At 36.1% G+C, this 23540-nt stretch overlaps 1 protein-coding gene across 1 annotated transcript in view; it reads left to right on the top strand.

The window, feature by feature from the left end:
* SRFBP1 (serum response factor binding protein 1) overlaps window positions 1-23540 on the top strand; it is a 69868-nt gene that overhangs the window by 45347 nt on the left and 981 nt on the right. The window contains exons 4-7 of the mRNA XM_083883024.1: window positions 1215-1286; window positions 20999-21080; window positions 21971-22703; window positions 23128-23165. Of these exons, the coding sequence (XP_083739150.1) occupies window positions 1215-1286; window positions 20999-21080; window positions 21971-22703; window positions 23128-23165 (925 nt within the window). The remainder of the gene's footprint in view (window positions 1-1214; window positions 1287-20998; window positions 21081-21970; window positions 22704-23127; window positions 23166-23540) is intronic.

Here is a 23540-nt window from a genome sequence, read left to right as displayed (position 1 = left end):
TAATTTAACTAAGTTCTATTACTTTTTTCCCATACTCGATAATTGCTTACAGTTTTAAGACATGCAATTCATGCAACACCTTAAAAGTCTAGATAAATTGCAAGTCTCTGTAAAGTATCTTATCTTTACAAAAAAAAAAAATCATAAGGTTTTGAGATGCAACGTATGACCTGTTTTATAAGAAAGCTAAGATACTCAGTTCTTCCTGAAATTGTGTGTAAGGAAGTGTACAGACTGCTCCAGATTTACAGCAGAAAAGGGATATAATATAGAACTTAACAGTGGAGTTAAAATGAAGGTGTTGGAATACCTTCAAGAATGCTTAAGCAAGCATAGAAAGAAATTAACAAATACAATGTAGTTATTGAACATGAAAAGCTATCAGAATAACTAAGTTACCTTGTCCAGAATTTTAACTTTTCAAACTATGTGAACATTATTTGGGTCTGGCATAAGAATTATTAAACTGCTTTTAAAATGGCCATCTGGGAAGCAACTGCTATGTAACATGATTTTTTGTTGCACTGTCCTAGGAAGAAAATAATGTTCAGTTAATTCAGTTGATGAGATTAATAGAGCATTTTGTAATAAACCTACATAAAGCATGTGTCTTAAAATGGCAAGAAATCTGTTGTGAGGGCATGTTTCATAAAATATTCAGCTTTTAACAAAATGCACTTGTCCAGGATTTTCATTCCTCTATTTCAGCTGCCAATACAAATGCTTAAGTCCAGGAATGCAAACTGCATATTCAGTCAGTCTCTTTAGAAGAGGGATATTTTTTTAATCTCAGTTTCATTGTATTTAATTTACATATTCATGTACATTGATAAGTTCTGATGTAACTTCATCAGAAGATAAGTTGGGAATTTGAGGCCTTCCAAAGTTTATTTGTAGTACAATAATGTGGGCAATTGACATATTTCTGCAAATAAAACCACCTATTCTGCATACTTCACTGCTGAAAAATCCGTCATGCCTTCAGCACTAGAATATACAGTCAGATTAGGTATAACATAGTGTTTTGGAAAGATCAATCAGTATAAATGTAGTGTTAACATACAGACCAAAAAATTTGCCATATAACAAACTAGTTTTCTTCCTTTAAGAGATTAGGGAGGTGCCATGATTACAATGTTTATAAGGAAGGTGAACCCTAGAAAGACTTCATAAAGTCTGATCATAAGAAGAATAAACTTATCTTTCATCTACAGGAAATAAAGCCAGATGAAGTTACCAGACTTGCTCTTAGGACAGAAGTTAATTTTGAAAGTGTCTGCAAAAAGGTAAGACTTGCTGGTTTTTGTTTTCCTTCCCCTGCTTCTCTGAGTGTGAAAAGGTGAATATGTGGGTGCAAGTACATGGATTTGACACAGTGTGTTCTTGTTTGTTGTGTTTTGTCTCTATTGTAGATCTTCCTTTTCTGAGGATGTTTATCCACTGGGGCATTTATATAGAAAAATGAATAGCTGTCTAGTATGAATTGTCAGTAGTCTGGTGAGCTAGTCCCTAGTAATTGGAACAGAATACCAGGAAGCATTGTAGTGATTTCTTAGTCTTTATAAATTGATTTGTTTATATAGTATATATACATGGTTCAATTAGTGTAAATAATCTAAGTAAACTTTTGGCAACTGTTGGTAAAAGGTTCTCAATACTTTTAAATGCAGAGAGAAGTTGCCACATCTAAACAAAACATGACAAACATTAGCTTGAAATAATGGTAGAATTTGAACACCCTTGTGGCTCATTCATTTCAGTGTAGTGTTTCTTTTGAAGCCTGCTGATGGTACAGTATCAAATATTAACTGCCTAACTAGTGATGTGTGTAGGAGATGAAATGAAGACATAGAAGTGCAAAGACGCTCGTTGAAATGAGTAGCTGTGGCTGAGACCAGTACCATTTCAAAGAATATGCTACATTATTGATGCCAGAAGGCAATTTTGAGTTTAGAAGTGTCAATACATGAAGTTTTATGGGTCTTTTCACTTTATCCTTAATTCCTATAGGTGGTCCACTGAGGAAAGCTGAAACCTGAAATGTTTATAGTACATAGGCTAAGTTTTAATGTAGAATTGAGTAATTTACTCTTGCAATGGCATCATTAGTTTGTAATATAACTCTGCTGTTGCATATTACAGTCATGTGTGATGTAGTTCAGTTATTAGCATTGTGTGCAGAAAGTTTTTCAATGTTTCATGTCAGCAAAATTAATAGGAAAAAATTAATAGGAAAATATCATAAGAATTTGGATTTCTGGAGAAGTGTTTGGGTAGAAGTATATTAACTGTTTTTCCTTCTCTGAATTATAGAAGGGAGTAAGGAAAAGGTCACAGATGCACTGACATGAAGCTAAAAAGCATTCTTTTAAATTTATTTGACCAGGATTTTCCAGTGTGAAGATGAGGTAGTCAGAAACACGTTACTGTAATGTTAGAAATGGAGCAGATGTGAAGATTTTGAATGTGTGAGGACACGTAGACATAGATTTTGTTCTTGAAGAGGGATGCTCAAGTCAAACAGTGACATTTTGTCACTTAACCATAGGAGATTTTCTGCCAGATTTCAAATTCATTAGACTTATGTTGATTTCATAAAGTGAAGGAGCACCAAAATGCAATTATTGATGCTATTTTTTAAAGGAGTTTGTGGGTTTATGGTTAGAATTTTATTTTCTAAGGTGGCAATTTCATTGACAAGAATGGTGAAGGAATATAATTAATCTTATTTTCACCTCATTTTTAATATATTCATAGTCATGACTGATGGCATGCTTCTCATATTTACTTAAAGTCTTAAAATAGGCTTTAATTTAGCTTTAATTCTTGAAAGCATAGTGCATGTATCTTTGTGGAATTGTTTTGGGGTTTTGATCTGTTATTGTTTCTGTTACTTTCTGCTGCTGGTCCTGGTTTTCAGGGGAATGGAAGTCTGTTAATCTCACAGTTTTTAGTGGGTGGAACTTACATTTCAGATCAAGCTGATGGATGGATGCTGATGCTGTTTTAAACCCACAGAGGGTTTTAACTTCACTGTAGTAGAAGAATACGTACAATTGTGTGACAAGTGGTGGCTGTGCCATAATAACTTCATTGGTTGCTTGGTGGGTGGCCGTAGCGTATCCCAAACTAAAGAAGGCATCCCTTCTGTGCCTAAACAGAAGTTATTTCTTTAGTATTTTATTTCTTATTTTCCCACAGTTAGTCATTAAGCTTACTTAAAAAAAAAAAAAGAGATTTTCTATCCTTAGCAATATTCCGTAGTCTCATGACATACAGACTCATTAACATGAGTTTCAAAATATTTGAACAAAAACATCCGGTGGCTGTTTTCATTTTCAGAATAGGTTTGTTTTCATTGACAAAAGGCAATCTGCTTTTAATTCACTGTGGAATGCTGAATATTAGTTTTGCTTAGTGGTCATGTAGTCAAGATACTTTTTTAATTGCTTCTCCTCACTGAGCCTTTATGTTCCATTACTGTTTCCCAACATTTTTCAGAATAAGTTAAGCATACTTTTCTATTTAAAAAGAGTTTGCATATATCTCAACCAAGTACAATAAAATTATGCTAAGTGTTTAACAAATGGCAATTAACTGGAAGTTCCCATGATTTAGATTTCAATATGGCAGTACTGATAATAAGCAGATCAGGTTTATCTAGTTGCAGGGTTGGCAAGAGTCACCAACCCCATGACACAAGACTTTTTTATAAAAGCGTTACAAGAAGCAGCAGGTGAACGATTCTTCGTGCATGTCTGCTGAAATACTTTTAGTCCATTTGAATATTGCTGCAGCTGGCACCATCGTTACCAACAGGTGATAAATTCTATTGTAAAAATTGTAATAAACGTTACCATGCAACTTTGACTAGGCTTTATATTGTTGGGTCTATTTACAGCTGTTGAAAAACAGAACCTGTGTTTTGTAGTTTTTTTCCAAGTCCTTGTGCCTTTTTTGCACCAAGTTGCACCACAAATACATTTGACAGACATTAGTAAAATTAGAAAAACATGTCACAGAGCTTATATTTTAAACTCACATTTGGAGCTGTGATGGCATTTTGAACTGTTGCACACAGTGTATATTCCTGCAGTATATGGGAGCTTGATTCATCAATGTTGTGCTCCAGGACACTGAAGTTAAAAATTGAAAGGTAATCCTAATGGTGCTGTTCATTACAAGCAGAAAATTGAACTGAGCACTGGCAAAGTCGTAACTGTTATCTTCAACTTGTTTCTAACATAGATTTAGAGTAATTCAGATAGGTGAGGATAGGTTGCATAAATAAGTTAATAGGTATTTATGTTTTTTCCAGTATTAGAAAATTATGTTTATAATCTGGGCTGTTTCCTCAGGAAAAGAGGATGTTGGTCCACCTGCAAGCACCTTGATCATGACCACGGTTGGTTTTGTAGACTTTGCTAACAGACATTGCCTAAATGACTGTAGCATGTCATTTAGCTTTTCTTCCAGTAAGTCTTTTGTGTGTAGCACATGAATAAAACATCCCTGTGCTTTAAACACTTGAGAATGACAGAATTAGAGAATGACAGAATTCCAGCATAATGGAACTCTGCTAAAACCAATTATATATCATCTTTCCTTAAGTCAAAATACTTCTTATTTTTTCTAAAGAATAAACTCTCTGTATTTCAAAATTCAGCAACTGTTGGATTTGGGAAGCAGGGTTGAAACAGAATTTACTATTGTATTTTACTTTGAGTGAAGAATAGAGTACAAATATATATTATTATCAGAGATTGGGTTGAGCACATGTTTCTGATTTCCAGAAGAAGCATTCACAGATGATAAATACCATCTATATTTTTTGCTTCCAGATGCAATCTTCAGATAACCTGAGAAGCATAGTATTCCCTTCTTTTACATTGATCTTTAATCTGTGGTCCTTGAGAAGAATGCAACCTTTTCCTATGAAGTCTTACATTTCCAAGATTACTGAAAAGCTTGCCACAGTTTCTAAGTGTGTTGAGAAATTTTTTGTAGGTCAGAAATGTAAGTCATTAGTAGCTGCCTGGTTTTTTTTCCTTTTTTTTTTCTTTTTTTTTCCCTTAATTTAAGGTCTGGCAAGCTTATTTTGGATTGCTTCATGTACAGAAACCAACTTTGTCTTGTTTGGAGTTTAAAAGGAATTCAAAGACTTTAGAAACAGGATCTCAGGCAGCTCATGAACCAGCCATAGGGAGACATGCCAGGATTTAACTAAGCAACTGGTTAGGGTACACAGTATGAGTCTGATCATTTAAAATTTAAGCGGCCTGATGAGGACAGCTCAGCTTAACATAATTGGGCAGGTTGACATAAGGAGGTTGACCGTGGGCATCTCTTAAAAATACCTGCACCAGAAGCCACACAGCACTAAAGACTGATATATTACACTTAGAAGTTCTGGGGTGAGTGAATTTAATATCTATGGCACTTTAGCTATATGGCTTAATGAACTTAGGATGGGGGAACCAACCAAAATACTAACAGTTGTATGAAAGGGTTTTATGTGATTTGTCAAACAGGACTTTGATTTATTCACATGTGAGAAGAAAATTTCTTTTTCATCTCCCAAACTTCTTGAATTCAATCAGTTTCTGGTGTGGGACTAAGGAAGTCCTTGGGCAAAAAGGGCATGAGAAAGAGGTAGAAAGGTGGTTTTGCCCAGGACAGACAGGAAGAAGAAGGACGAAGTTACAGGACTAAATGTGTATTAACCTTAATTCTTTCAAAAGTGTCTTTCAATCACATTATCAAAATAGCATTTGTCAGATTCATGTCCTTTTTAAATTATGCAATTGATGGCCTGAGATTAGTCTATCAATTCATAGTCCCTCTGTCATAAGTAAACAAAAAAAGAGCAAGGATAGAGTAGTCACAATTCTAATTTTGTTCTTCTTTTTAGATTTATATTGAAAATGTTTTTCACATCAACAGTATGTGAAGGGCAGTTTATGAAAGGCTGTTACCTTTGAGGCTTTAATTAACAGTGAGTAATTAATTGGAGCAGCAAGTGTCCAGGAATAATGCACTAGATGGATACAAGACATTGTTCTTGCTGAAAAAATACATGAGACATTGTTCTACTAAATGCACTTATTTTTTAAGGAAATCTTAAAGTTAATATTCCTAGTACTTTTGAACTTTGTGACAGGAAAAGAAAGATGTAATTTCTGAATCAAGTAGAATTTTTGGTTAAACACATCTACATCTGTAGAGAAAAAGTCACATCTGTATTTCCTAATTTTGAAAAATATAAAGATTTCTCTTTTATCTGATAGTCCTAAAAGTATGTTTGTGATCTTTGCCTTCATTTATTTTAAAAATGTACTTCCTAGTGGAAAACACCTAAACAAACCTCTCTGCATGCACTGTAGATTTAATCTGAGGAAATTTACTGAATCATCCAAAGGGGCCCTAAAAAGGGTATTTTGCATTTTAATTGGAGACTTGCTGTTAGCTTCAAAGGTTTTAGCTCAGACACTGAATAGCTGCTGTCTTTCCTTTGGGGTTTGGAGGATTTTTCCACAACCTAATCCCTTCTCCTCCCCCTAGCCCTCCTGAAGAATTTTACTCATGACACAAACATACTAATTAGAATAGATGTTATTATTGATGTAAAACTTCTGTTACTGCCTTTAACAGTAGATTCTTAAGTACCTGGATTTTTAACATTTATTATGGAAATATTTTGTTTGCAGTGCATAAACCATAAGGATAAGACTATTGTATGAATCAATTTTCTTTGTCATACTGATGTGATAGTCCGTAAGTGTTGTATAATATGTTTATCATTAATGCATTGCAATTTTGCAGTTTGATTTTGGCTATGTGGGGGCAAATGGCTGGTGCTTTGGAGGAACCCATGAAAAACTTCATTCTCTTTTTTATCTAAGTTGTGGTTGTTACACTCTGATGATTTAATAACCTACCTGGATTTCATAGATAATCTCCATCTCACTCCCTGCCCACTTCTCTATAAGTATTAATTTTTGGAAATGTTGTCTTATTTCCTTTTGCTCCTGAGGGAATATATTGCCTTACTAGGTACATGGGTGTTTCTGTTTTCCAACAATGTGTTTATGCTGAAAATAGTAAAATAATAATATTCAATTTATTTTCCTACATGTTAAAATGCTACCTTCCTATCTTATTTTAGTATGAAACAGTAGACACTCATTTGCATATTAAGTGCCAGGTAGATTTTTTCTCTGTAATAGATTCATCTGTCAACATGTTATATTTTTTGGAAATGTGTTGCATTAATTTAATAGAATAATTTCCTGCATCACTGACTAAAATAATTGTCTTTATGCTGGGCATCAGTGTTACAGAGGTGAATTCTTTTTGTCCTGAGTATTTTTACTCAGTTGGAATGGAAGTTACACTAAATGTCTGAAGCCACAGTTTTTTGAGAATTTTCCATGTCAAACACCAGATGTTAGTGTTAAGCAGTCTGTCGTCTTCCTAAGAGTACTAACGAGGTGAAGAATTTTGCATTCATTGATGAATATCACATTCAAGTGTAAATACTTTCTCTGTGTGGCTGATTGTTCTTTCTTTTCTTTTCCTGAAAGTTCCTGGTCTTCCAAATTTGATCACTTGAACTCCAAGCTGTTTAGTGTGGCCTTTATATATACCAGGCTGTATTTTAGAGCCTAGAATCCATTACTGTGACTGCAACTGAAATTTTACGTCAGCATAAATTTTATGTCAGTATAAAATGAAGTCTGTCAATTTTTGACAAATACCTCTCCAACCTTCTCCCCGCATACTTTGCTTTGCAATTATCCATCTGTCTGCTAGCCCAGGCAGTATCAGTCCCTCCCCAGGCTTCCAGTGGGAGAGTACAGGGTTGCACTGGGTTTTGTCCATGTCACTCCCACCTTTGGTTAGCCATTCCTCCCCTGCACCACACTCTTCCCTGACTGTCTCTGGCACAATCAGTAGATGTCTTCTCCAGTTTCCCCCTTCACATTCAAACTAGGCTGCCATAGACACTCCTCTATACTACTGCCACTGTTAGGGAGCAAGGAGGTAGACTAGGCCAAAACTAGCATATCTTCAGCATCAGAATAGCAATTGCAATGAGCTGAGTTTAACCACAGCTTTGATTTTGTTCAGTCTGGAAGGAGTCTTCTTTAAAGTTCAGTATCAAAATAAACTGCTAGTAACTTTGGCTTCACCAAGATATTGTTTGTCTCTGACACAAAAGGGCTGTCTCCTTTCAGATTTTAAATTGCTAGTCCAAGAATCTTTGTACCACTCATTTGCATTCCTGTGAGGCTGCATTTCTTAATTTTGTTGCTTGGCTGAACAGTTCAAGTTTGCTAAAGTACAGTCTTGTCCCTAAACAGGGCTCAGACTCAAAAGTGGTGTGATTGCCTTTGATTTGAACGTGTTCATTTCACTTACTTGATGTGCCAGACCAGAACATGGGCAAGCATATCATAGTTAGTAAAGCTCAGAGGAAGTTGATTCACATTTTTGTGAGTGATACTCAGCTTGGATCTGCAGGTAATTCAAACACAATGAATATGCTTTTGAGGGTATAATGGATGAAAAGCTGGGTGGGAAGAACAGTGCTGTTAGAATCAGATACGCCTGTGATAGTGGTGTCATGATGCATGGTGCTGCACATACACATGGCTGTACTTCTTCAGTCCCAGAAAGCTGTATGTTAGCATGCACAAAAGACAAGCAACTCACAACTTTCATTCCTATTTTGTGTGAGTATTTGAGTGATGTGTGATCAGTATCTTTCTGGATATGAGTTGTCGTGGGAATAATAGAGAAGAATATTAGAAGTAGTCTTGTTCCTATGCTTTCCTTGAAGAAAATACAGGAAAAGTGGCATAACAAGAGGTTCTCAGGGTTTTGTGGTTGATCTGGCAGCCTCTTGGGTGATGTGGGGTTTTTTTAAATAAAGGAAGGCCAATCTCCAGATTATTGTCCAGACTCACATACAATGCCTGTGAGGCAGAATATATGTGCCTGGATGAGTGTATGGTGTAAAAATGAGACACTTAAGTATTTGTAGTATGTTTTTGGCCAGGAAAAGCTGGACATAAAGGATGACCTGCAGCATAATCAAAATTGCACTGGGCTCTCAGCACTGAAGATCTTAAAACACACAAAGGGATACTTAAAAGCACAGAGAATATATATACATGGAGGAATATCAAATTAACAATGATGTGGCACACAGGGAGCATCTGGCTACTTTTCAGGATGTCTCTTACAGGCCAAGGACAGAACAGCTTGATCCAACAAGTAATAAAGGTAAATCAGACTGACTACAGTTGATTGGCACCTCCAATACCAAAGTACAGGGTAAGAGTGTAAATTATGAATGCTTCCTTATTAACCCTTGCACTGAAAACAATAATGGCAGGGAACTAGAATTCCTGACATGTATCATCATCACAGATAGTACAGAGACCCTCCTTCCAACAGGTCTTGAGGATACTTAATGCAGTTTACCATCTTTACAGGGATAATGAGGTGTGATGTATACACGTGAGAGTGATACTTTTCTGTGAAGCACTGTAGTTCAACAGCTCAAAGGTATTACCAAACCAAAAAAAACCAAAACAAAACAAAAACAAAACAAAACAAAAAACCAAAAAAAAAAAAAAAAAAAAAAAAAAAAAAAAAAACAACCACCACCCACAAACATTCAGTACTATTTTGAATGGAAGTTCCAACTGTCACAAAAGTTTGATACCAGGAAATGTTCAATGAGACTAGAGAGGCTACAAATTTAAGATAGATAATGGGAGCCACTGTTTCCAGATATTCTTACTTATTTTTGCTAAAGACAGAATCTTTGAAGTGTCTCTTTTATGTATCCATAGGAAGCTAATCAGTTTGTAAAGCTGATCCACATGAAGGGGCAGGGAGATGGATTTGTGCAACCAAATGACAAAGCAAAATTTTTCCTCTGTCTTGTCATCTATCTGTAAATCCTCTGAGAATTGATATTCATTGAGCAATTTTAACAAAGCTGTAGCTGGTTTTAAGAACATTAACTTCCAGAAGGAAGGTTTTTCTCTGTGTGTGTGTATGTGAGAAAGAAAGATCAGTGAGCCCTGGAGGGGAAAATGGCCACAGTTTATTGCGTCTTGATCTTCTTTTGAGAAGCATGATAGAGTTGGCACTCTCTGATAGTGTGCCAAGTGAATGCACCCCTATCAAGAAGAAAAGTGCAAGGCGACAACATTAAGGTAGAATTTACATGAGTTTAAACATTATTTTGGTTGCTTGCTTAGAGAATTTTAGGTGTTAAGATGTCTTTAATGTTATATAAATAAATGTGATTACTTATGTTAAAGACTAACAGTTCCTTGTGCATTATTAACTGGAAATGCTCATTCTGTATATTTCCTTTGCAGTGTGACTCAGAATTGCATTGCAAAATCAAAAAAAACGCCGACATTCCTGATATTTCTAAAAATGAAAACCAGCTGCTGGTGTCTTATGCTCCTTTTATTTTTACCAATGAAACTCTATGAGTTTTTCATTATATATATAATGTAAAAATAAAGTATGTTTTTCTGATTTCTTCCCATCTCTCTTACCCAAGTAAGTTTTTTAAGTGCTCAACTCAGTACTAAGAAATTGATACTTACAAAAATGAAAAAACTAAAACAGAAGTCATGGACTTAAGCAGGCTCTTTCAGCTTATTAGGAAGCCCATCAATCTGTTGTTAACAGTGAAAAACTAGAAGAAAAGTGCTACAGCCACCATTGCCTGAACGTGTAGAAAATGTTCCTGAATTATTGGAATTCTGTTTAAAAAAAACACTCATCTATTGGCATGCCAGTGAACATAAATACTAAGACCATCTATGTGAAAAGGTTATAGCTTGGTAAAATGGCAGCATAAGTTTACAGCACATTGCACCCCTCTGGGAATATTGATAGGTAAGACAAGGTATGGGAAACTGGAGGTAACTAGTGACTTACTGGAAATAAAACAACATTGAATTTCAAGTGGTGATGATCTACTTTTTCTTGGGTTTGGAATTCAAATAACTGCCAAATGATTGGAGTGGTTCAGTGGTTGCACGTTAGGAAAACAGCATGCCAAAGTTAAATAATAACAATGTAATAGCCTAGAAGGTGCCTGAGAGCCTCTAAGCCTAAAGACGCTGTGTGCCATATAATGAAATACCTGCTCTAAAATCTGAACCCCCAGGATTACCATCCATTTTACATCCATTCTCTGCTGATGTGCTCAGGTAATACCAAGGATTACATATGTATCTGACGTGTGTTTGTCATTAGAGTAAGTCTCAAATGTATTAAGTCAATAGACTTAATGGCGGAAAATCTACATTTTGCTGCCAGAGAACTGGCATGTTTATCTCTGATGTTTTAATAGTTTTTCAGTGAACTGAATTTGTATTTCCATTGTCTTTTTCAGAAAAAGTCTGAAAGACATATATATTAAAAACAAAAAATCTGTTTTCAATCATGCACACAAATTGCAACGTAGTGTGCCAAGAAATGCTGTCTTGAGTAGTGTATTATAACATGGCCTAACCCTAGTTAGTGTGTGCAGTACTTGTGAAGTCTTCTAAGTCATCCGTGCCTCCAAATCCCCAGCTCTCTTAGTTCCTTCAACAGTGCTTTGAGGAGAAGTATATATTTTCTGAGAGTTTTATCTGAAGACATTGACCTGAAAATTCTTTAGTTTTATATAGGTGTGTTCCCTGGTAGTAATGCTTGCAAATCTAAAGGTCTAATTGTCCACAGGGATATATATTTTTTTTTCCTTTATGTTATAAATTATCTGAAATATACCTGATTAAAGTGGCACTTGTTTCTGAAACATCAGCTAGTTTTGAAGCATGACATCTGTTTTAAATTTGATGAATTCAACTATGTCTACTTTCTCTGCTATAAACTTAAGTTTATATGTGCTTATACTTATGGTGCAGTATCAGGCTGCATCTGACAAGTTATGGTTTGAGGTTTGAGCATCTGTTTCAAAGTGAAATGTTGTAAGGATATCTCAAGATTACATCCCTGATAGTTCGGTACAGAGTTCTAGCAGCATATTACGTTATAGGGAGAGTCGTGAATATTTCAGTCCTGAAACTTCCTTGGTTCATCCAAGATGGAATATTTTGAACTTTTTGGCCCATTATAATAGTTTTAATAATACAGAGCTCATCTCTGTATCACCAATTTAGTTGCTACTAAGTTGCTCAACTCAATCTTTGGACAAGGCCATGGTGCACAGCTGACTTATTCCCATGAGTTCAGATGCATTCAGGTTAAGGTGAAATCAGAGAAATCTGTTTACTGCTTGGTTTACAGCACTGTGTGAGTGTTGTTGGTCTCCTTTGTGTTTCTACTCTATTTTCTATAAGAATAAGTATACATAATCAATTTTTATCTTTTTCCAATTTTTTTTTCAGATTTCGTTTTTATATTACTTAGCTTAACTCTATTCAGAGTTGATAAACAACTGCCTGTTTTAATTTTTCAGACACTCATTCAAGATGGCCAGTTACAAGAAATTATCTCAACTTCACTTTTTTGTAAAAGTTCAGTTATGGCTTCAGATCTGCTATATAGTTGGTGTCCAACTAATTTGTTTATGATGTTTTGTCCAAATTTCATTTTCTTCTCTTAAGACTGTGTGAATTTTGTGGCAAAGAACTTTCTCACAGAAAATGCTTGTTATCCAAGATGTATTTTGTTTCTATTCCCTCTGAAGTACATCTTTGTTTCAGGGTTTCTATTTCATCTTATTTTGCTTTCTAGTTTAATCTCTCAATATGATTGTCTCTTGGCTTTTTGATTTGGATTGTTTTCTTGGTTTTCTTATATGGGTTTTGGGTGGGTTTTTTAGTGCTCTCCCTGAAAATTGTTTATGCAGTTTGGCAAGGTGCATATATTTTATAACAATACTATGCCTCAACTGTTCAAATGTCAAAATATATGAAAAGCATATATTTTATAGAAAACTATATATTAAAAAAAGCAGAAACATGTAGACTTTATACTGCTATACTTCATGTGTTTGATTTTACATTGATGTGATTCAGAACTGCATGTATTTTATCCTGGTCAATTGTCCTAGATGTACAATTTAAATTACGTAATATTTTAAGATTGCTGGTATTTCTCAATAATTTTTTTAGACTCTAACTTAGGGAGCATTCCCTTCACAACTCTTTTCCACTTGGAATTTGTCCATAGTTTTCTATAGCGTGAAGCAATGTTCAGCATCCTCCTAGGTTTTCTTAAAAGCCAGCAGTGGTTCCAGTGTTGGTATGAATTAGACCATCACAACTCAGGGAGGAATTACCAGAGTGCTCACTTTATGTCCTCTTTCATAACATTAAGAAGTTGTTTGTTTTTTTAATCTGCATGTTGTTTGTATCAGGTGCCAACTTGAGATGATTGTAGACACATCGCCTTACTAGCCTTGGGAAAAATGAAGATGAGTTAGAAGCATTTGAATTTTCTCACAGTCTTGCTATTTCCACTTACACCTGGAGTTGACCCTGTTCTCCATAAGGAAATAATTAAGAATCCATGCCTACTTTAATTTTGACTTTTTTCTTCTGACTTTTCTTTATTAAAACAATCATAGGAAATTTTTTTAAAATTTTTTTTCCGCCTAAAGAGAAGAAGGAAAGAAGTGTAGAAGATTAACTACATAACTTGTACTTGAGCAGTTCTGGGGTTTATGCCAGGCTCTGCTGTAGATCACTCTGATAATTTGGGATGAAAGACTCCATTTCTCTTTGACCATTTCCGAATCTGAAAAACACGCGTTTACTTCACACTTCTTTGCCTGGCTAAATTAATTGTGACAGATTAGTTCAAATAAACTCTGTTGACTCTTTTATACTCATATTAAATATGGTCTTCTAACATTTGCAGGGTGCTAGGCTTTTTAAAGAGCCTGTGAACTTCTTAAAATGTGTAGATAGTAGGTATTTTATCAGGCATGTAGCGAAGAACAGCAGATAATCTGGTTTTGTTTGAATCTATGACCTATTTGGAACTCTTATTTTAAAAGAAGAGGAGGAATGATATAAACATGTTTATACATCATACTTCTTTTTGATTAAAGACAAGCCAAAAAACAAGACAAGAGGAACTTAATGTGGAAAGGAACTTGAACCTAAGTGAACAAATCTTTTGGGGAAAGGATAGCTTTGGTCCAGACAGTCAAATAAAATTAGAGCAGTGTAAGTACTTTGATAGTATTTGGAAGAATCTAAATGGATTCAATGCTGGATTCAAGAGTCTGTGGTAGGCAGTGATGAGTTGAGTCAGTGCTGCTGCTGGCAGTCCAAACTCAGATAGATTTTCAGACTTCTGCCTTCTGCTGTGTGCAGTTTTACGTATGAGCAAAAATATGGTCCATGTTGCCATGGGTCTTCAGTTTCATAATGTTCTTCATAATGTTTTGCATTGGGTTTGCATGGCAGGATTTGTAGATGGGTTGGCTGTAGGGGTGGCTTCTGTGAGAAGGGCCAGAAGCTTGGCCTGTGTCTGATGGATCCAATGACATCCAGCTCAGTATGAACCTACCACTGGCCAAGGCTGAGCCCTTCAGTGATGGTGGCAGCACCTCTGGGATAAGAGAGTTAAAAAGGAAGTGGGGGGAATGCCCAGGAGCAATTGCAGTCAGGGAAGAGAGGAGTGAGAATATGTGGGAGAAAGAGCCATGAAGGAGTGGAGGACGTGCTTCAGGCATTGCAGCTGAGAAGGGAGTAGCAGAGACAATGTGTGAACTGACCCACAGCCCCCCATACCCTATCTGTCTGTGCCACTGGGGTGGAGGAGGTAGAGAAAATGGCAAGTGAAGTTGAACTTGGCATAAGGGAGGAGTGGAGGGAAGGTGGTTTAAGATTTAGCTTTTTAGTTCTCATTACCCTATTCTTATTTGATTGGCAGTAAATTATATTAATACTTCCCCAAGCTGCATCTGTTTTGCCCATTGTGGTACTTGTTTAGTGTGGACTCCCTGTCCATATCTCAACCCGTGAATCTTTCATTGAATTTCCCCTCCCTTGTTCTGCTGAGGAGGGGAGTGATAAAGCAGCTTCCCTGGGCACCTGGCATCCAGCCAAGGTTGACCCACCATGGCTTTCAAGATAAATAAAGTAAATAACCAAATACTTTCATGGTTGAATTACCATGATGAAAGAAAACAATGTAAATTAATATAAACTGTGGCAAGCATTGAAAAGAATAATAAACAAGTTTACTTGTGCATCTTGATGTTTTGTAAGAAATTGTTGAGTTTTAATTCTGTAGTTCTATCACAGAACATTGTCTTGATGAGTTTTTGCAAAGGTTTTAGATCTGTTTAAACTTTTTTAGCTTCAAATGGAAACTTTTCATCAGCCTATTTTAAAAATTGTGTATCATCAAATTAAAAAAAAATTCTCCTGAAACTTGGATGATTTCCTGAGATCCATAAAGAATTGATTTCTGTAAGAACTTCTCACCTGTCATGCTATTAAGCCTATATACCTGTCATGCTATATAGCTTTTAATTGCTACTTCATAATACCTGTACAATCATTTTGGTGTTAAGTTGAAAACAGTTAAGGCTTGAGTGAAAACAAAGTAGTAGATTATTATAAAAATGAGAGGTTTTGGCAAATGTTGACTGTGTCTCATCATTAATGTGAGACACAGTCAACAACCAACCCCTTGCTGTCGGGAGCTGAGAGACAGCAATGCTGCTGAGTGATCCCATTAACCAGTTGCCTCCCATACCAAAATTTTCACCATGTCTGATGACCACAAATCACATGCTGTATGTTTTACAGACACAAAGCAAGAGGGAGAACTAGCTGCATTTCAGAAAGTAACTCCTCTCAAATCTTTTTCCAAAGTAGTATGAGGTCATGGTACGGACTTGGGTGGCAGCCATGATTTGGCACCTTCAACCACTCTGTGACTTCACATTAATCACATCTGCTGTTACAGAGGACAGCTGTAACTAGTGGAGTTTTGTAAAGGATGTGTGTGTGTGACAGGTTTTCTAGGTGTTTGGTTGTTTTTTGTTGTTTTTAGTTGAGAGCTCTTCTCCCAAGCTGCTATAAAAGGGTATTGCAGTAACATCTTGTTTTGGCCCAGAATTGGGTGTTACCTTTTTTATGCTTACTCTAGTTAGTATTGACTCTTTTTTTTTTTTTTTTTTTTTCTCCTTAAAATCAGGATGTTGTTAACATTTGAAATTAAACAGCACTTCTAGATAGTTTAGAAACTAGGATGACATTCTCCAACATTGGTTTCTGTGCCATGGTTTTTGCCATGGACTGCTTACTTCCCAATTGGGTTTCTTACTGTCTCCATTTGAACATCATTGTTTTAAATAACTGACTAAGGACATGCAGAGCTACAAAGCATTACCAGTTTGGTAACACTCTCACCCAGGTGAAACTCAAGTTGTTGTCCTTGTAGTAGTATATGATTCTAATAACAGTCTTTTTTTCTGATGAGATCGGTAATGAGGCAATTCCCTTTTGTGCAAAAGTCACTTGAAGAACAGAAGTATGACTTCTTTCCTATTATTGATTATAACTATAGCAGAGAGGATACAGACAGAGGTAGTCTTGGAACAGAAAGATTATTCAGAATAAAGCAATGGTCAAAAGTCTACATTTCATGTTCTCAGATTAATCGCAGGTTTCTGCCCTTTAATTAATCCTGAAACTTTACTGTCTCAGGCATACTACCAAAACATAGCTCCTGCAATCCCATCTGCCTCGAGACCATGAAATGCTCACTCTCTCATTCTCACTTTATTACCTACATTGTATGAATCAGGTTCTATTCACATAGCTTCTGCCTGATGTTTTCATCACACTGCTCCTTCTTTTTACCCTGTGATGCCAGCTCTCAGCCATTCCAAACGTTTGACCCCTCTTCCAGCATATCCGAAAACTTGCATCATGAATCTGCCTTTATCTTTGTAAGTTTGTAACATCCATTCTCTTCACAGTCATTGCCACTATTTGCCAAGATTGTCTCTCTTATCTGGGGCATACATGTGTGTTTGATAATAGATGTTCTTAATATTATTTACAGAAATAATGCATTATTTACCAAGATAGAATGTTAGAGGAGACTGATTTCAGATGGTTTAACCCCACCCAACACCAAGTGCCAGGCAGTTGCTCACTGTCACTCACTCCTGCACCACCAGGATCAGGGAGAGAACTGGAAGGATAAAAGCTGGAAAACTCACAGGCTGAGATAAAGGCAGTTTAATAGGGAAAGCAAAAGCTGTGCACAATAGCAAAGCAAAACAAGGAATGAATTCAGTGCTTCCTATGCCCGGCAGTTGTTCAGCCATCTCCAGTGACTTGGGAAGACAAATGCCGTCACTCCAATGTCCCCCACATGTTCCTCCTTTTACCCCCCACTTTATGTACTGACTATGATGTCAGATGGTCTGGAATATCCCTTTGGTCAGTTGGAGTCACCTGTCCCAGCTGTGTCTCCTCCTGACCTCCCAGATACCCACAACTGCCTCACCAGGGTGGAAATACGAAAGCAGAAAAAACCTTGGCTCTGTGTAAGCCCTGCTCAGCAACAACAAGAACATCTCTGTATTATCAACCCTGAGTTGAGCTCAAATCCAAAACACAGCTCCATACCAGCAGCTGTAAAGGAAATCAGCCCTACCCTAGTCTCAATCAGCACAGTAACTTAAAATTTCTCACTGCAAAGTGTGACTATACTATACACTCCTCTGTTGCTTTTGTTCACTTTCAAGTGCCTCAGTTACACACTGAAGGAAGAGGAACATTCCTGTACAAAGGAACTTGTTTTTTATGCACATTCTCGCAAAAAAAATAAGTAGTGCAAAATCATACAAGAAGTAGCAGGAGTATGTAGGAACAAAGGTATACAATTCTAGTATCTAATTAAACATCCAGGGGATGGGAAGTGGAAGGAGAAGTGTTCTTGCCTCTAAAGACAGTTGACGTTACTGTGTTAAGTTTTTTTTTTCTGCATGGTCTATATTTCTATAATATTTTATATACTGGAAAATACTTGAGGCAAAATAAATTGAGCATGGGCTATGCCAAAAAAAAAAAAAAAAACCAAAAAAAAAAAAACCTAAAAAAAACCACTAAAGCAAAACCAAAAAACTCACACACAGAAAAATGAGGCATTTGAGAAAATGTGGATATCATGTTGTGTGTTTGTTAGGTGGTGGTTATCAGTGTTAGTAATGTTTGTGAAGTATTTGGCTGTAAGGAAAAAGATGTAGTTATTCCATATAAATTGGCCTATATATGCTTAAAGCCTTTCTATAAATATTTGAATTAAAAGATACCAGATGTTGCACAGAAGCTGCTGCTGCTTTCTGAACTTCATGGTATATTCTTTCAAAACCCACAGGAAGTAGCTGAGGGAAAAAGTGTATTAATTAAGTTCAGAAATAGATTTTCCAGCTATAGGAAAATCTCCAAAGAAAATAGCACATGATCTTCAGAAGTGTGAGCTTTTTGTCCCAAGAATCTTGTGGCAGCATGCAGCACTGTCACATGGGGATCGCAATTCAGATTTCAAGTTCTCAGAGCTAAGCTAGCCTGGAAATAAGCCAGCCTGTAGCCCTTGGAAATGACCCATCTTTTGACCTGTCCCCTCTGGCCAGTGTTCATAGTTCTATAGACAGTCTTCAGAGAGAACATTTTTCCAGCCTTTCTTGACCTGAAGAAATAATGTAGTAGCAGAGACTTGGGGGGAAAGGAAAGTACTAGAAGTCCTAGATGCTCTACACTTCAAATATGAAATATGGCTGACCATAAAGTCTATTTTATAAGCTCTAAAATTATGGCAAAAGAAGTACAAAACTGGGTTTGCTTTGCACTGGTTGAGGAAGAAGATTTATGGTTGGCAAACCAATTAAATGTTTCTGCATTTGAAAGTATTGACTCTGGTGTATTTGTAGTCCCTTCTTTGGCTCTTTTCCTTCAGACCAAAGCACTGAAGGTCACTCTCCTGCACTAACAGTTGGTGGGAAGTGCACCATCTATCTTTATGCAATGGATATATAACTGTTCATAGTCACATGGTTCTGCTGGAAGAACATGGCCATACAAATAAGTAACATTCACCACTGAGCGGTCTTATGTGGATCATGTCTGCTGCTTTTAATGCGAATTGCTGATAATGGTGAGTATGATATGTGTTATGGTTTGACCCCAGCCAGCAGCTAAGCACCCAGCAGCTGCTTACTCACCCCACCCCTGCGGGATGGAGAGAGCATCCCAAGAGCAGAAGTCAAAAAAATTTCTATCTTGAGATAAAGACATAAGAGTTAAAGAGTTCAAGGAGGGAATCAAAGCTGTATGTGCAAGGAAAGGAGTAGAAGGAATTTATTCACCACTTCCCATTGGCAGGCAGATGTTTAGCCACATCCCAGAGAGCAGGGCTTCACTTCACATAATGGTTATTTGGGAAGATAAATGTAATAACCACAAGCATCTCCCCATACCTTTTTGTTACCTCAGGCTTTTATTACTAAGCATGAGTTGAAAAGGACTTGATGTCGTTTTGGTCCATGTGGGTCAGCTATACCTTGGGGTATTCCTTGCTTGTAGTAGGAGCAGAGCAAGAAACAGAGAAGGTCTTGATGCTCTGCAAGCACTGCTCAGCAGTAACTAAAACAATGATGTGTTACCAACTCAAATGTTTTAGTCACAAATTTAAAACACGGCACCATCTTGTCTGCTGTCAAGCATGTTAACCTCATCTCAAAATAGAGCTAGTAGCACTTCTACTCCTTGTTGTCTGCCAGGTAACACGTGTGGCTTGGGCTCCATCTGCTGTGGTTGATTTCCTAGGACAGGAGAGGCAGCATGCTTTGCTGAGTTGATGGCACCAAAATCAGCTGAGGTTGGGTCACAGGGCACTTGTCTGGTTCTTGATGAATATCATCATCTGTTGGTTCTGGTGACTTCTGATACTTCCATAGCAGGAAGCTGAAATTACAGGAACAGTTGAACATGTATCCATTGCAGTACCACTAGGAGGAAGAGAGAAAGGTGTGTCTTTTATATGTCTTTTCCACTCTTTCCCAGAGAATTCTACTGCAGGCTTTAAGAAATCTTCCTGATAAAAGTGCAATTTACAACTCTGTTAGACCTACTTTTCCGCCTTTCAAAAAAGAAGATAAGAAAGAAGGAAACAAGCAGTCACACAGAAATAGAACAGAAGACAGAGCTGTCTTTGGAAAAGTTTTAGATACCTTTAATTTTGTTTTTCAAGCAGAAGTGATGACAAGAACCTAAAAATGAGAGCTTTTACAATGTGTCATACCTGTGATTTCCAGTATATAAAAGAGGAAAAAAGAGGAAGTCAGAATAGAAGCAATTTTTTTTTTTTTTTTTTTTTTTTTTTTAAGTAAGAAGATCATATTTTGTCTTTGAATCAGTTCGCAGAGTTCCAGTATCCTGCCACATTAAATTTCAGGTTACTTGTCTTTATGGTCAACTTAGACCTTGCCTTTTATGTATATTTCTTTATTATCTGCTGTGTCTTTTTGCCAACTTTTACGGGATCAATAATTCTTACAAGCTGCTGTATTCCTTCAAGCAGAATTCCTTCTACCAGTATGATGTTCTTTTTTCAGTGAATTAATGAATTTTCTTTGTTCTTGTATGAAAGAGTAAATGTAAAATCAGTGAACGATGTGTCTGGTATGCTTTAAAGAAAATCATGTTATCCTTCCTCCCTGTTCAGTACCTGAGAAATATCATACATTGTGCATCTGCTATGTTTCTGTTAATGTTTAGTCAGAATTTTTGTGTTTTAATGCATTTAGAATGACGTAATACATAAAAAATGAAATACTTTTTAGTGTCATAAGCTTTTATCTTGTTCAGTTCCTGGAGAGAATCACATTAGTATGCATTGTAGCATAACTGACACAGACCTGTGTAAGTTGACTGTTCTCTTGACTTCATGCTTTTGAATTTTTCTTGTGCAGCCAGACTGCACTGCAGCTGAGCGAGCCATGGCAAGACTTGCAACACACCCCACCTTAAAGCCCAGATTTGTTGAACTTAAAGGTATGATATGTTCTGTTGAATTTTTTATTATATCTGCAGCTTACTGGTGTGTTACCTTGTTCATATATATTTCTGACATGAACAAAAGTAAAAAACCCACAAAAACTAAAAGCTTATCTAATTAGTAATTAGCCTAACTAGCTGCAGTGAACCAAGCCACAAACTTTAAACCATTTATATGGCTTGAAATTTATATGGATTTATATATGACAGTATACAATATGACATTTATTTAATACAAGGTGTTGAACAAACAGAGCTTATAATGGGAATTCTAAAAATTAAAATGATGTAATGGAGTGTTTCTATGTATCATTACAGCTGGGTTTTCAAAGGCACCTTAAGGGTTTTACAAATCACTTTCTTAATCTTCGCTGAAAACTGTGCTCAGGATCCTTAGAGTATCTTTCCTGGTTATTTAGACTTTCTCTTTTCTCTTGAAACTGGAATTTTCCACCTAAAATTAATGTTAAAAAGATCAAGTCCTAGTAGTAATGTCACAAAGTTACTTCATTAATAACAGAGCATATCCAATACCCATTGAATCATAGATGAACAAATTAATACTAGTTGGCAGTTTTATACACAAAGTAGTGTTCATGATTATCAGCTGCAAATTATTTTTTGAAAAGAAGTTCACAGTTTAAGCCAAATTTCATAGTGTATTTAATTCATAATATTTTTCATTATTTACCTTCACTTTTGTTGATACTGTATTCTAATACAGATGATTCTATATCTATCCCATGTGTTTGGTAAATAATTCATAAGAGTATTCAAAATATGCTCAATACAACACATGTAAGTTGCAAAAATGTTCTATCATGTAAAAATAACTTACAGAAATTCATTTGTACCTGCAACAAAATATTTTTCTGCCCCTTGTACAGCTGCTGTTAAAGCTTTTAAGGATGCAAGAAAGAACCCAGACAAAGCCACTCCTGTGAAAAAGGATCAGTCAGAAGAGCCTAAATCAGTACAACATTCCAATAGCAACTTGGATGACCAAGCTTCTAAGCGGCCTCAAAAACAGCAAGGATGTGAACATAAAAAAAAATCAGACATGAAAATAGAAACTGGAAAGATTGAAGAACTCTGTGGGAGTGAATCTGAGCAGAAAACTGTGGAAATGGAGAGAGCATGTGCTCCAGAAGAACCTTCATTTCAGGCAGTAGAAATGCAAACAGTTAGTCAAAACGAAACAGGAAAGAAACTTGACTATCAGAAAAGGAAAGAAAATATGAGTATGAACAAATTAAATGCAATAAAAGAAATAATTGATGATAGTGACCAAGAGCATCTCAATGAAAAGGAATACTTTGATGATAGTACTGAGGAGAGGTTTTACAATGAGTCATCAGATTCTGACAGTGACAGCAATGATGATTTCTTCATTGGCAAAGTAAAAAAAAAGAAAAAAGTAGCAGCAGTTAATAATTTTTCTTCAACAAAAGGAAAGGGTAATGTTCAGAAAAATGTTATAATGACGGAAAAGAGCACAGTGTCTGGGAGAGCACAAAATTTGATGATGGATGAGAGAAAGCCACTTGCAAAAGCAAGCCAGCTGGAGTCAGTGTTCTGCAGTTCTTTGTCTACCACCAACCAGAAATCTCAGAACAGAAGGTAAACCTTTTCCCTATGTTATGTTCTCCATTCCCTCTCTCCTTCACAGTAATGAAAATGGTTGTGATTTCTAATAGTCCTTACTATAAAAAGAGGATTTCAGCCCATTAAACCTTACAGCATTTTCAAAGAAACTACTCACTAGTCTTCTTAAGCTTCCTTGACAATATAAATTTTTCTATATTCACAGTAGCAGTGATTTATGCATAGGATTCCTAACCATATCTACACCAAAATTCAATCACTTCGGAATACTTCTCTTTCTGCTGCTTTATTAGCATGGATGGAGCCGTATTGGAGAAGCTTGCATATTATGTTTGAAAAGCTGTTGCATGAGTGTTTTGTTGATGATGATTCTTTATTCACAGGTCTTTGTAATCTTACAATTTTACTGAAAAATCTTTATTTCTCTTTTTGTTTTTAGAAATACTAAAGACCAGCCTCTCAAAAATGAAAGAACAGGTATGTATTACTTAACCTGGTAAAAATAGAAAAGTAAAAACCATTTTGAAATTTTGTTGCCTCTGCAGTCTATTCACAATCAGCTTTCATTTCAGTCTGTGGATATTGTTGGCTATTTTTATTTTCTCATATTAGAACTACTTCAACATGTTTACACTAGAAAATGCTTTTCTGTCTTTCAAGCAGTTAGTGTTACTTGTGCACAGGTAAAAGTACCAGATTGTTATATGTAATTAGTACCTTATCTCATAAATAGTTTCTTCAATAGCTCCTGAATATGGAATATTTTATTTCATTTATATTCTATGGTACCATTTTGGAGTTCATTGGATTGAGGATATAATTCCAGTCATACTGAGTTATATTGTGTAACAG

The sequence above is a fragment of the Zosterops lateralis genome (assembly GCF_965231275.1).
Source record: "Zosterops lateralis genome assembly, chromosome: Z".
Classification (NCBI taxonomy): Eukaryota; Metazoa; Chordata; class Aves; order Passeriformes; family Zosteropidae; genus Zosterops; species Zosterops lateralis.
The sequence above is the reverse complement of the archived record's forward strand: the minus strand, read 5'-3'. Positions and strand labels throughout refer to the sequence as shown.